This window comes from Otolemur garnettii, unplaced genomic scaffold (assembly GCF_000181295.1).
Source record: "Otolemur garnettii isolate 467f Iridium unplaced genomic scaffold, OtoGar3 scaffold00247, whole genome shotgun sequence".
NCBI lineage: Eukaryota > Metazoa > Chordata > Mammalia > Primates > Galagidae > Otolemur > Otolemur garnettii.
In genome coordinates this window covers 588,868-602,831 of record NW_003852642.1, presented here as the reverse complement: position 1 = coordinate 602,831, position 13,964 = coordinate 588,868, and the positions used below count along the sequence as shown (strand labels likewise).

The 13,964-nt window shown below is 38.7% G+C and overlaps 1 protein-coding gene across 1 annotated transcript; it reads right to left on the bottom strand.

Annotated features, from left to right (window-relative positions):
• Nucleotides 1–2,949: 2,949 nt before the first annotated feature.
• LOC100947117 (olfactory receptor 4C6-like) lies at nucleotides 2,950–3,858 on the bottom strand. Its single transcript, XM_003802389.1, has one exon. It carries the CDS (start codon nucleotides 3,856–3,858, stop codon nucleotides 2,950–2,952), a length of 909 nt encoding a protein of 302 aa, XP_003802437.1.
• Nucleotides 3,859–13,964: the final 10,106 nt, after the last annotated feature.

Sequence of the window (13,964 nt, the reverse complement as noted above, 5' to 3'; positions counted from 1 at the left end):
AGGGATCTTACTCATCCTTTTGATTTGGGCTTTCTCATTTTCCTGGTAACCTACGAATCACTGTTTCTCTTAGTCAAAACTGAGTTGACATTCTACAAAAACTTCTGATAACATCCTTCCTAATTTGAAATTGGCTATCCAGATAAGTCTCATTCCCTGTTACTGTTTGCCTATTTAGAAGATCATATTACACTCTCATTGGGCAACTCCTTGAATTAATTGCTGTCCTGAGCTCAAAACAAATTAGTTTAACAAATTCAGAGTCTGTGCTGATAAAGGGAAAAATATAAAGAAGTATAAAGTTAAGTCCTTTCTTTTCTGAAGTATTTTAAGGACGTATCATGGTGTTTGCTTTAAATTGAAAATAGAAGGACAAATAGAACCCCCTGTAAAATATTTTTAATTTCATTTTTATGTTTCATATATTAATGTGTTTATTTATAGCCATAAAATCTTTTCACACCATGTTGGACAACAACTCTTGCAGCACAAAACTTAAAGTACACCTGCATTCTGAAGGAATTTTTGACTTCAGGTTATTTTGAAGAAGTAATATGGTTTATTCACATTGGGGATTTAGGGAGACTCATGTATGGCACCACAGAATATGATACTTGCCTGCATTTCTTGTCCTTCTACTTCTTCCCACTTTTTACTTGGATTTTTGTGTACCATGCACTGTCTTTAAGTTCCTTGAAAATGCCATACTAGTTTCTAAATAAGAGTTCTCTCTTTAGAGTCTCCATCCCACCAATCTGTATGAGTCTGTTCCTTCTGATTATTTTGGTCAGTTAACAGTGCTCTTCATTATTGTTAAAATTCTTATTTAATGAGTTTTATCACTTTTTCTCAGGAAATCTCAAAGGAATATAAAATTGTGTGTGAACATTAGGGAAGTTGGGATTATGGGAATAAAGTGAGATTGATATAATAATGAAATGATTGTGTAAGTTTTGCGATCAGGGTCAGGGGTGCAGAACAATGGGTGAGGTCAAGAGCCTCCACAAAAACATACTGTACTGGGGGCTTCTCCAAACAGCTTGGCATGAACATCAAAGGACTTCAGGAAAAGGCCTGCAAGGGCCTGACTGAGGCCAGTAAGGACCACAGGACAAAGGTCCATAAAGGCCTCACTGGACCAAGAAAGGCTTGGAAAGCCATTTTAAGATTAACTGGGACAGTACATGCAGCTGACTCATTGAGCAAGAAAAACTAGGTCCTGAGGGTGTGAGATAAGAGCATTCAGCTTTTTTCTCCCTGGCTCCTGATATGAGTAGGACATGAACTAATCTGCCCTGCAGGAACACAAAGGATTGACAGGATAACATCTAGCTCCAAATTCTATGTTCCCTTTTCTCTTTGTTTTCTGTAATCCTCTTAGTTATTGAAAAATGTTTTAAAGAAATAAAGTGATGGCTCGCGCCTATAGCTCAACCGGCTAAGGCGCCAGCCATGTACACCTAAGGTGGCGGGTTCGAATCCCCAGCCCGGACCCGCCAAACAACAATGACGGCTGCAACCAAAAAATAGCCGGGCGCTGTGGCAGGCGCCTGTGGTCCCAGCTACTTGGGAGGCGGAGGCAGGAGACTCGCTTGAGCCCAGGAGTTGGAGGATGCTGTGAGCTGTAATGCCACGGAACTCTACCCAGGGGGACAGCTTGAGGCTCTGCCTCAAAAAAAATAGAAATAAAAAAAATAAATTAATTAATTAATTAAAAAAAAAAAAAGAAATAAAGTGATGAAAATAGTTTAAGGGTAATTGAGTGGGTAATGAAGAATTAGGGCATGAGAAATCACAAGGATGACATATACTGTTGTTGTTGTAAACACCCATTTGCTGATGAAGAGAATTAATAAAACCTGAGAGCATCTGGGACCCTGAGAGTTCAGGGTCATCACTACCTCTTGCATGAAGGGCACTGGCCCCAGACCCACTCTGTCAGCTCTACTGTATTTCTATTGTCTTTATTTTTTTTTACTCCCTCATCATTGGCAAACAATGAGGACACTCCCAGGTTGTATGGGGGCTGGCTTCCTACACAAAATTAAATGAAATGTGACCTACCTTGAGAATCCTCTGACTATCCATTGTTACGTACCCTACAAAATATAATTACAGTCCCCTCCTTCCATTAAGTTGTTTTAACCATCACTGTCTGGGTTTTTTTTAACTTAAATTAAATTATAGACTGCCTTATGTTCTTCTAAAGCCATCTAAATTTGTCTATTTGTAATACAGCAAAACAAACAAACAAACAAACAAAAAACTCTTGTGTTCTATAATTATTCAACCAGTACTTATTGAAAATCTAACAAGTGCCAAGCATAAATAAAAAAAAGTTCCTTCTTTCACTGAAATCCAGTATAGAGGAACAGAAGATAACAAAAGTGAACTGGTAATTATGCAAAAGTAATTATATTTTTCATCAGTATTACTTAGAGAGGGAAGAAGATATTGAAATAGAGAATAATGGCAGGAATGAAAGAGTCTTTGAACAGAGTCACAGGGGAAAGCTTCTCAGAGAAAATGCCACTTAATGTCTTAGCTGCTACTAGACGTTGGAGAGAAACAGCCACCTGAAGAGGGTGAGGCTCGTTTTCAGGCAGAGAAGCAGAGCACTGAGATGAGATGGTCTTGTGCAAGACTAAGGCCAAAGCTAAGTGAAGGAGGAGGTGGGGGCCTGAGATTTGTTTGGAGAGGTGGAATTGTGGAATCATTGGACATACAAGGCAGTTATAAGGCAACTGGACTAAGGGCAGAGATAAAACAGGAGACACCATAATCTCTACACTGTAAAAAATCTGAATCATACATCAGAGTTTATACTTTCAATGGTCCCTCTGGCTGCCATGGGAGAATGGATGGGTTTAGTTCTTAATTTTGAAAGGATGACTTCTTTGGGGAAATATGTGATTTTCTCAGCATGATAGTTATTTGCCAAACAGTCTCTCATTTCATCCAAAGTTTCCTCATAGCATTCTTTACTTCTGTGTTCCTCAGTGTGTAGATCAAGGGGTTTAACATGGGTGTGATGATTGACTCCAACACCGTCATTGCCTTGTCTATGGGGTAAGTGACCACAGGCCTCATGTAGGAAAAAATACATGGCACAAAGAACAAGACAATCACTGTGAGGTGGGAGGCACAGGTGGAGAGGGCTTTGCGCCGTCCTTCAGAGCTGTAAGACCTCAGGGAGAAGAGGATGACCATGTAGGAGGCAATCAGGACAAGGAAGATGGCCACACACATCACCCCACTGTTGAGGGTGACTAAGAGGCCCAGAATGTGGGTGTTCATGCAAGCAAGTGTCAGCAACTGAAACAAATCACACATAAAGTGATCTATGATATTAGGACCACAGAATGGTATTTGGGACATGAACAGAAGCTGTATTGTTGCATGCATCAATCCCCCCATCCAGGCCCCTACCACGAGCAGGTGGCACACCCTGGGTCTCATAATGCTGGTGTAGTGCAGGGGCCTACAGATGGCCACATAGCGGTCATAGGCCATCACAATGAGAAGAATCATCCCCACACCACCAAAGAAATGTCCCGCAAAGAGCTGGGTCATGCAGCCTTCCAGGGAGATGGTTGTGCCCTCAGAGAGGGAGTCCACAATCATCTTGGGGGTGATAACAGAAGAGAAGGTGACATCCGAAAAAGACAAGAAGGTAAGAAAAAAGTACATAGGTGATCTCAGACTCTGACTTGTGATTATGGTCACCACCATGAGTAGATTTCCCAGCAGTATGGCCACGTACATGATGAAAAACATGGCAGAAAATATTTTCCGCAGCTCAGGGTTCTCTGTAAGGCCCAGAAGAATGAATTCTGTCACATTGTTTGGATTTTTCATTTCTCAGGTGCTGATAGGCATTTGACTCAGACTTGAGAATCCTACAAAATGATGATGTATGATTTAAAATTAGTGACTACTTGGCTTCCTGTATTTCCAGGACCATGGGGAACTTTTGATATTTTTACACATTTATGTGCCATCCAAGCATTTGGCTCTTACGAATGTGCTAAATAATTTCAAAGATAGATACTTAATTAATGCAATGTTTCCCCAAGTCTTTTCTCCTCTCTTTCTCAATTGTACTTTCATGTGAAATAGCTTTCTCTCCATTCTTCTCCTACATTTCTAGTTCTTATTATTAATGAAAATTTTTTTGAACACTTACCTCGTATTGGGGGCAATGAAGCAATAATTATTCTAAATACCTCATTTCAGGCACTACAATAATCCTGTTTAACTTTACATATAAAATAAATGACTTTCCTAGAGTTTAAGAAACTAGACAGAGGTTGTAAAATTAGTGAGCAGTAAAGCCAAAATGTGGACCATATTTCCCAATTCCAGAATCAGTGCCCTTAAACATCAATATTGCTTCTCTAGTAATTATGATGTGAGCTTGACATTCACCAATCTGCTAGATACAATTTTATCCTATTTATCCTAAAAAGGATAAAGTGTGTGGGGGGGGGGGAGGTGGTTAGGAGCAAGCTGACGGCAGAGTAACAGCTTCTTTGCAACTGGGCATGGTGAGTCTTGGGAGAGAAGACTGTAGGCATCTCTGGCTGATGGGATCTGCCCAGAAACATCCCTATGGGACACAGGGAATCAGCAAGAGACTTTTGGACCCCATGAGAAGGACAAAAGAGTGGAGAACTGGCAAGTCTTTGCATGTATTTGTTTGGTAATCCCATCAACAGCTGTAAGTACAGCAGCAGTGAGACTGCAAACTGGAAAGGCCTTACCTGTGAGCTGTTGGTTTCTTTTGGACTTGGCACTCAGTTGAACTACCTTGGTTGAACTTGGGCAAGAGTGCAGAGGACTTTAACCATTGTCTAGGGCCCCAGACTGAGCAGCTGAGCCAGACCAAACTAATAGTGTTTGGCTGTGGGATGCACGGACCCATTGTGGGAGAACTGCCCTGGTAAACTCCACTCTCAGAGTGGCAGAGCAGGGATCAGGAAGGAGTGAGTAATCTAGTGACTGAGCAGCCTAAAGGTGCAGACTGAGATGCCTTACAGCCTTGGCCATCAGGGGCTTAGAGTGAGACCAGTTTTGGCACACTGGGTAAGGGGATAGCTAGTTCAGGAGTGATCCCAGCAACAAGTGCTTTCCTGGAAAGCTTCTACTTGGCCAAGGTTATCAGTTTAAAGTGCCTTTTAAGTGGGCTGAGGAGAGATTTGGGCTCTCCACTCTGCAGGGTTTCATAAATCAGCAGAGGCCTCCAGTCTCCATTTCATACAGTCATTATCAGCATTGTGATTAAAATCTCATACGCCAGGAGATGACCTGTTGCCCAGATAATATTTAGCAAGATACTTATACTGCTTTGTTTTTGGTTTTTCTTCTTGTTTTTGTTTTTTAACTTCAACATATTCCCTATAGATTTTCCTTTTCTTTTTTTTCTTTTTTTCTTCATTTTTCTAGTTTAAATATAATTTCCATTGTTGCCTTTTTTAACAATTAGAACTTCACTTTTGCTAGTTTTTCTACCCTTATTATTTGTTTTTTTCCCCAATTTTATCCCATAAAGTTTTCTATTTGCTTGTTTTGGTTTGATTTATAGCATTTTTGTCTTTCCTCTCTACTTGGTGGAGGTGGGGCGCTGTGTCTGAACAGGCCAGCAAAGAGCTGCTGACCTCAAGGGAACCACCCAATCCAGCACCCTTAGAGGTTGGGGGGTTTTTATGGTTGGGTCAATGTACCCTACTGTACACCTGTATTTCTCTTGTGTCCCACTTGCTGTGCCTCTCTTCTTTTTGTCAATATTCCCTTTTACCCATCCCCTCTCCATTCTCTTTTTTCTTTTCTTTTTTTTTTTTCTTTTCTTTCTTTTTTCCCTTCTTCCTCTTCAATCTTCTCATCCTTCTGGTCCTGTACCAAAAGGACTCATTGAAACCCTAGTCCAGAGGCATGGTAACTTAATGAGCAAGAGGAAGTGAAAGCAAAATTGGGGCAAGAAAGCAGATAAAAGAAATCACTCATCAGGAAGAATCAGCACAAAAATTCTGGCAACATGAAAAAGCAGTCCAGAACAACACCCCCAGGGGACCATGAAGTTGTTACTGCAGAGGATTCCATCTACAAAGAAATGTTGGGAATGACAGAAAGGGGATTTAGAATACAGATGATGAAAACAATGAAGGAAATGATGGAAACAATGAAGAAAACTGCTGAGAAAGTAGAAATTAACCAAAATAAAATCCAAAAACAGAATCAAATAAGAGATGAACAATATGAAAAATACAGACAGGATATAGCAGAGCTGAAGGAACTGAAACAGTCAATTAGGGAACTTAAAGATGCAATAGAAAGTATCAACAACAGATTAGACCATGCAGAAGAAGGAATCTCAGATGTAAAGGACAAAGCTCTTGAGATAACCATAGTTAAAGAGGCAGAAAAGAAGAGAGAGAAAGCAGAACGGTCACTGACAGAATTATAGGACTTCATGAAGCATTCAAACATACAAATTATAGGTATCCCAGAAGGGGAAGAAGAATGCCCCAGGGGGATGGAAGCCATACTAGAGGATATTATAAATGAAAATTTTCCAAATATCACCAAAGATTCTGACACACTCCTTTCAGAGGGATATTGGACCCCAGGTCACCTCAACTCTAACCGAGCTTCTCCAAGACACATTGTGATGAATCTATCCAAAGTCAAGACAAAAGAAAACATTCTTCAAGCTGCCAGGAGTAAGCACCAGTTGACCTACAGGGGCAAATCCATCAGGGTAACTGCAGACTTCTCTAATGAAACTTTACAATCAAGAAAACAATGGTTTCTTCCTTTAATCTACTTAAACAGAATAATTTCCAGCTCAGAATTCTATATCCTGCTAAGCTAAGCTTTAAAATTGACAGGGAAATCAAATCATTTACTGATATACAAACATTGTGGAAATTTGCCACAAGACCAGCTCTACAGGAAATACTTCAACCTGTTCTACACACTGACCATCACAATGGATCAACAGTAAAGTAACAGTTCAGAAATTAAAGGAAAGAACCTAACTTCCACATTCATGCAAAAGATTAAACTAAACAATAGACTCTCACAAAATAAGATGAATAGAACACTACCACATTTATCAATTATCTCAATAAATACTAATGATTTGAATTCCCCAATGAAGAGGCATAGATTGGCTGACTGGATTAAAAAACACAAGCCATCCATTTGTTGCCTGCAGAAAACACACCCAGCTTTAAAAGACAAATTAAAACTCTAAGTTAAGGGTTGAAAGACAATTTTTCAGGCAAACGGAATTCAGAAGAACAGAGGAATTGCCATCTTATTTTCAGATACATGTGAATTCAAAGCAACTAAAGTCAAAAAAGACAAATATGGTCACTTTATCTTGATCAAGGGAAAAATACAACAAGAAGATGTTTCAATTCTAAATATTTATGCACCCAACTTAAATGCTCCCAGATTCTTGAAACAGACCTTACTCAGTCTGGGCAGTATGATAACCTATAACACCATAATAACAGGGGATTTTAACACTCCTCTTACAGAGTTGGACAAATCCTCTAAACAGAAATTAAACAAAGATATAAGGGACTTAAATGAGACCCTAGAACAACTGTACTTGATAGACGCATATGGAACACTCCAACACAAAGATAAAGAATATACATTCTTCTCATCACCCCATGGAACATTCTCCAAAACTGATAATAATTTAGGACACAAAACAAACCTCAACAGAATCAAAAGTATTAAAATTTTACCTTGTATCTTCTCAGACCACAGGGCACTAAAGACGGAACTCCAACAAAAACATTCAACACCACACAAAGGCTTGGAAATTAAACAACCTTCTGTTCCATGACAGTTGGGTGCAGGAATAAATAAAAGAGGAAATCATTAACTTCCTTGAGCATAACAACAATGAAGACACAAGCTACCAAAACCTATGGGATACTGCAAAAGCAGTTCTGAGAGATAAATTTATCACTTTAGATGCCTACATTTGAAAAACAGAAAGAGAGCACATCAACAAACTCAGAAGCCATCTATAGAATTGGAAAAAGAAGACAATCTAAGGCTAAGCCCAGCGAAGAAAAGAAATATACAAAATTAAATTAGAGATCAATGAAATTGAAGACAAAAGAATCACTCAGAAAATTAATGAAACAAGGAGTTGGTTTTTGGAAACCATAAATAAAATAGATAAACTTTACCCAGACTAACTAGAAATAGAAAAGTAAAATCTCTAGTAACCTCAATCAGAAATGATAAATGGAAAATAACAACTGATGCCACAGAGATACAAGAGATCATCTCTGAATACTACCAGAAACTCTATGCCCAGAAATTTGATAATGTGAAGAAAATGGATCAATATTTGGAATCACACTCTCTCCCTAGACTTAGCCAGGAAGAAATAGAGCTCCTGAACAGACCAATTTCAAGCACTGAGATCAAAGAAACAATAAAAAATCTTCTAACAAAAAAATGCCCTGATCTGGATGGCTTCACACCAGAATTCTATCAAACCTTCAAGGAAGAGCTTATTCCCATGCTATAGAAATTATTCCAAAAAATTGAGGAGGAAGGAATCTTCCCCCATACGTTCTATGAAGCAAACATCACCCTGATACCAAAACTAGGAAAAGACCCAACTGAAAAGGAGAATTTCAGATCAATTTCACTAATGAATATAGATGCAAAAATTCTCAACAAAATCCTAGCAAATAGATTACAGCTTATCATCAAAAAAGTCATACATCATGATCAAGTAGGCTTCATCCCAGGGATACAAGTCTGGTTTAACATACGCAAGTCCATAAACATTAACCATTATTAACTAACGTTAACAGAAGCAAAAACATAGACCATATGATCCTCTCAATAGATGCAGAAAAAGCATTCAATAAAATCCAGCATCCTTTTCTAATTAGAACACTGAATAGTATAGGCATAGGTGGCACATTTCTGAAACTGATCAAAGCTATGTGTGACAAACCCACAGCTAATATTTTACTGAATGGAGTAAAACTGAGAGTTTTTCTCTTAGAACTGGAACCAAACAAGGTTGTCCTCTGTCACCATTACTATTCAACATAGTGCTGGAAGTTCTAGCCAATACAATTAAGCAAGACAAGGAAATAAAGGGCATCCAAATGGGAGCAGAGGAAGTCAAACTCTCCCTCTTTGCTGACGATATGATTTGATACTTAAGAGAAACCCAAAGACTCAACCACAAGACTCCTGGAAGTCATCAAAAAATACAGTAATGTCTCAAGATATCAAATCAATGTCCACAGTCAGTTGCCTTTGTATACACCAATAACAGCTAAGGCAGGAGGCTAACTAAGGATACAACTCCCTTATCCATAACGTCAAAGAAAATGAAATACCTAGGAATATACCTAACAAGGAAGGTGAAGGACCTCTATAAAGAAAATTATGAAATCCTAAGAAAGGAAATAGCAGAGGATATCAACAATTGGAAGAACATACCATGCTCATGGCTGGGAAGAATCAACATTGTTAAAATGTCTATACTTCCCAAAGCAATCTACCTATTCAATGTCAGCCCTATTAAAACTCCAACATTGTACTTTCAAGGTTTGGGAAAAATGATTCTACATTTTGTATGGAATCATAAAAAAAAAAAGTATAGCTAAGGCAGTTCTTAGTAATAAAAACACAGCTGGGGTCATCACTATACCAGATTTTAGGCTGTACTAGAAAGCCATAGTAGTCAAGACAGCATTGTACTGGAACAAAAATAGAGACATAGACATTTGGAATCAAATAGAAAACCAGGAAATGAAACTAACATCTTATAACCACCTAATATTTGATAAACCAAATAAGAACATACCTTAGAGGAAAGACTCCCTATTCAATAAATGGTGCAGGGAGAATTGGATATCCACATGTAGAAGATTGAAACTGGACCCACACCTTTCTCCACTGGCAAAAATTAATTCAAAATGGATAAAGGACTTAAATTTAAGACATGAAATTATAAAAATCTTTAAAGAAAGCAGAGGAAAAACACTGGAACATATTGGCCTGGGGCAAGGCTTCATGAAGAAGATTGCCATGGCAATTGCACCAACAACAAAGATAAACAAATGTGACTTAATTAAACTGAAAAGCTTCTGTACCACTAAGGAGACAACAACCAAAGCAAATAGGCAACCTATACAATGGGAAAGGATATTTGCATATTTTAAATCAGGCAAAAGCTTGATAACTAAGATCTATAGAGAACGCAAATTAATCCACATTAAAAAAGCCAACAATCCCATATACTGATGGGCAAGAGACAAGAATAGAACCTTCTCTAAAGAAGACAGATGGATGGTTAACAAACATCAGAAAAAACTCTCATCATCCCTAATTATTAGAGAAATGCAAATCAAAACCACCCTGAGATACCATCTAACCCCAGGGAGAATGGCCCACATCACAAAACCTCAAAACTGCAGATGCTGGCATGGATGTGGAGAGAAGGGAACATTTTTTACACTGCTGGTGGGTCTGCAAACTAATACAACCTTTTTGGAAGGAAGTATGGGGAACCCTTAAAGAACTCAAGCTAGACCTCCCATTTTATCCTGCAATTCTATTACTGGGCATCTACCCAAAAGGAAAAAAATCCTTTTATCATAAGGACACTTGCACTAGACTGTTTATTGCAGCTCAATTTACAATCACCAAAATGTGGAAACAGCCTAAATATCCACCAACCCAGGAATGGATTAATAAGCTATGGTATATGTATACCATGGAATACTATTCAGCCATTAAGAAAAATGGAGACTTTACAGCCTTTGTATGAACTTGGATGGAAGTGGAATAGATATTCTTAGTAAAGCATCACGAGAATGGAGAAGCGTGAATCTATGTACTCAATTTTGATATGAGGACAATTAATGACAATTAATGACATCATGGGTGTGGGGGAAGGGGACAGTAGAGAGGGAAAGGAGGAAGGAGAGTTGGGAAAAGAAAGAGCAGAGAAGGAAAAGGAGGGAGGGCGAGGGGTCTTGGTGCATGCCACACCTTTGGGGGGCTAGACATGATTGTAAGAGGGACTTTACCTAACACATGCAATTAGTGTAACCTGAGTTCTTGTACCCTCAATGAATCACCAACAATAAATTTAAAAAAGGATAAAGTGAGTTAGTACTCCTATGCTCTTTCTCAAAAATACAAGGTAATTATTTTTTGTAATTTAGCACTTCAGTTCTAACTTTTAAATGATCAACACATACCTGAAAGTAATGATTATATAATCTCTGACTAATGTATTGTTCATTGATGAAGATTACAAACCATGATAGTCCAGCAAAAATCCAGGTCCTCAATATAAATGGCTTGAACTTGAATCAGTCGAAGTCCTTCCTTTCAATGTCTTTTGTCCTCTAAATGGAGCAAAGAGTTATTAAGATCATAATAACAACATCAGTTTTCAAGTTAACTAACAGTGTTGCAGGGCACTGTATATGAGATACATTGTTTTATTGATCGTCATGATACAGTATGAGATAGATGCTTGTGGTAATCCCTTTGTAAAGAGAAAATGAGGCCTTGGAAATTAAATCTCTTGTATAATATTATATAATTATTTTGTTATGGAGTGGCACTTTGATCACACATCTCATATTCTTACCACCTATGTTCCACTGCAGGACACTGGAAAAACAGATTTCGTACTGTCCACAGAGAGTTACTATGGCAACCAGGAGGAGAGCTGCAGTGAAACAGGTCTCATGCTACTGGGGACTTTAAAGCAGAGACTTAATGCCACTTCTCCACTTCTTAGGAGTTTTGCAAAAATGTGTTGATATTTCAATTCGACACTCTGTGAATGCTGAGAGGTCACTCTTGCTATTCAATAACCCTCTCCACCCTCATCCATTACAAACTGCAGAGCAACCATGTGAGACTGTGAAAGTACCACATGTGATCTCATCCTTGGCCTCCCAGCCCAAGAACTGGTATCTTTCCTGCAGCAGCCCTTGTGAAGGGCTTGAAATCAGGAAATGAGAAGTGTGTTTTATTCCCAGTTGGGTCACTAATGTAGTCTGTTACTTGGGTGTGATGTTGTCATCTGTGAGCCTCAGTTTCTCACCCTGCAGTATAAAGGTGGTTCACCAGATGAGTAGTAACAGAGGTGACTCTGTGCTCTTCAAACATAAACCTTCACTTCTTATTGGCCTTAAATTTTTATGCCTCTGGGTGCCATTTCCTTCAAGATGGTTCATTTCATGTTCAAAAAATTGATGAGTTTTACAGAAATCTGAAAGGATTTGGAGAACATTATCCTAGTTAAGTATCTCAACAACGGAAAAAATTATTACATGTACTACCTAAGAAATTGGAACTAACCAATGGGCACACAAGTGCACAGATAGAAGTAAAATCATTGGAAATCAACCAGGAGAGAGGAGTTAAGAGGAGAGGGGAAAAGACTCACCTAACAGGTGCAATGAACACCATTCAGATGATGGGCACATCTATAGCCCTGACTCAAGCCTTATAACAAAAGCATTTATATTCCCTTAATATTTTGAAATTAAAAATGAAAATGATAGTCACTGCACAAGGTAACATTAGTGCCCTGTCTGTATTTGAGATTTGGACACTGGAGTGACTTCCTGCTTCTCAAGAACTGAATTGAGCTTTCCCTCTTGGAATTCAACTTCCATCACCAGCCCCTCCTTCATCAGATTTCATTTGTCTGTGCTCCTCACTTTCTTCCACCATCAGTCCCACCTGTTTCCTGCAGACTCACACCCTGTTTCTCTTCACACTGCCTTTCTCTTCTCAGGGAATCTTCGTGAATCCAGACAGCAAATCTACCACTAAGATACAAGGACAGATGCTGACTTTGTAATCTCAACCTCCCAAGCCCCAAATTCTGCAGCAGTGCAATTAGTAAAGGACAAATTTTGGCTATCATTTTTGCATTGTTTACCAAGTATGGACAATGATCAAAAAGGTTTTTCTCATTTTATAATCACAAACACCATATAAAATAAGCATTACAATTGTCTAGATTTTCCAAAGCAGCAACTGAAACTTAGAGAAATTGTGTAACTTCCTCAGATTTGCTTGCAGGCATGCGATTGACTCAAATCACTGTCTATCACTGCTACACTTTGCAGCCCCTGAAATTTTCACATCCTGGCTCCCAGAAGTGCTGTGAAAGTCAAAGAAATAATATTCATAAAGCTTAGAAAAGCAGCCATCAACCCTATTGACTTTAGATTTTTCTCCTATGTCTCTCTATGCCTTTCATCAACCTCTTTTCCCCACTGGCAGCCTTCACCTTCACCAGACTGAATGTTTAATCTCACTTACTCATATTTTTCTGTATATAATCATTACATCCTACTACAGGTTTCTCTTATTTCCTCAGAGAGATGCTTACGGATTGTTCCACCTGTCACACTTCTCAAAGTTCCTAATAATACAGCTACAGTCCAAGATGTTTATTAATTGGGAGGAGTCTGCAGTCAGCTGTGGACTCAGGTCAGGATGGTGCCTGCTCATCCTCCAGTGTGAAAGCTAATGTGGTATCTCAGTCTGGTTGCTATTTCTCTGTCAACCACATCCAAGATGCTCTTTCCATAGGTCTTCTTCCCCACTTGTATTACTATACATGCTTCAGCCAAAACCAAGAATTAACAGTACCTTGAACTTCAGTGTTGGGTTCACACTGTCAGTCACTTTCATGGCATTTCCTTTCACAGTGGGTCAGAGAGGAATCCTGTTGAAAGAAAGGCTGCTCTAATGAAGACAGGTAGAATCTTAATTAATGAACTTTCTTCCTTCTCAAGTCCACACAACAAATGTTTAAAACACTGGTCAGATGTGACCTATTTTTAAAAAATAAAGACCAGGACTAGAAAATTTAAAATACTTTTTGGAAATAATTGTGAGCTGAAGAAATAGAATCAAAACATTAT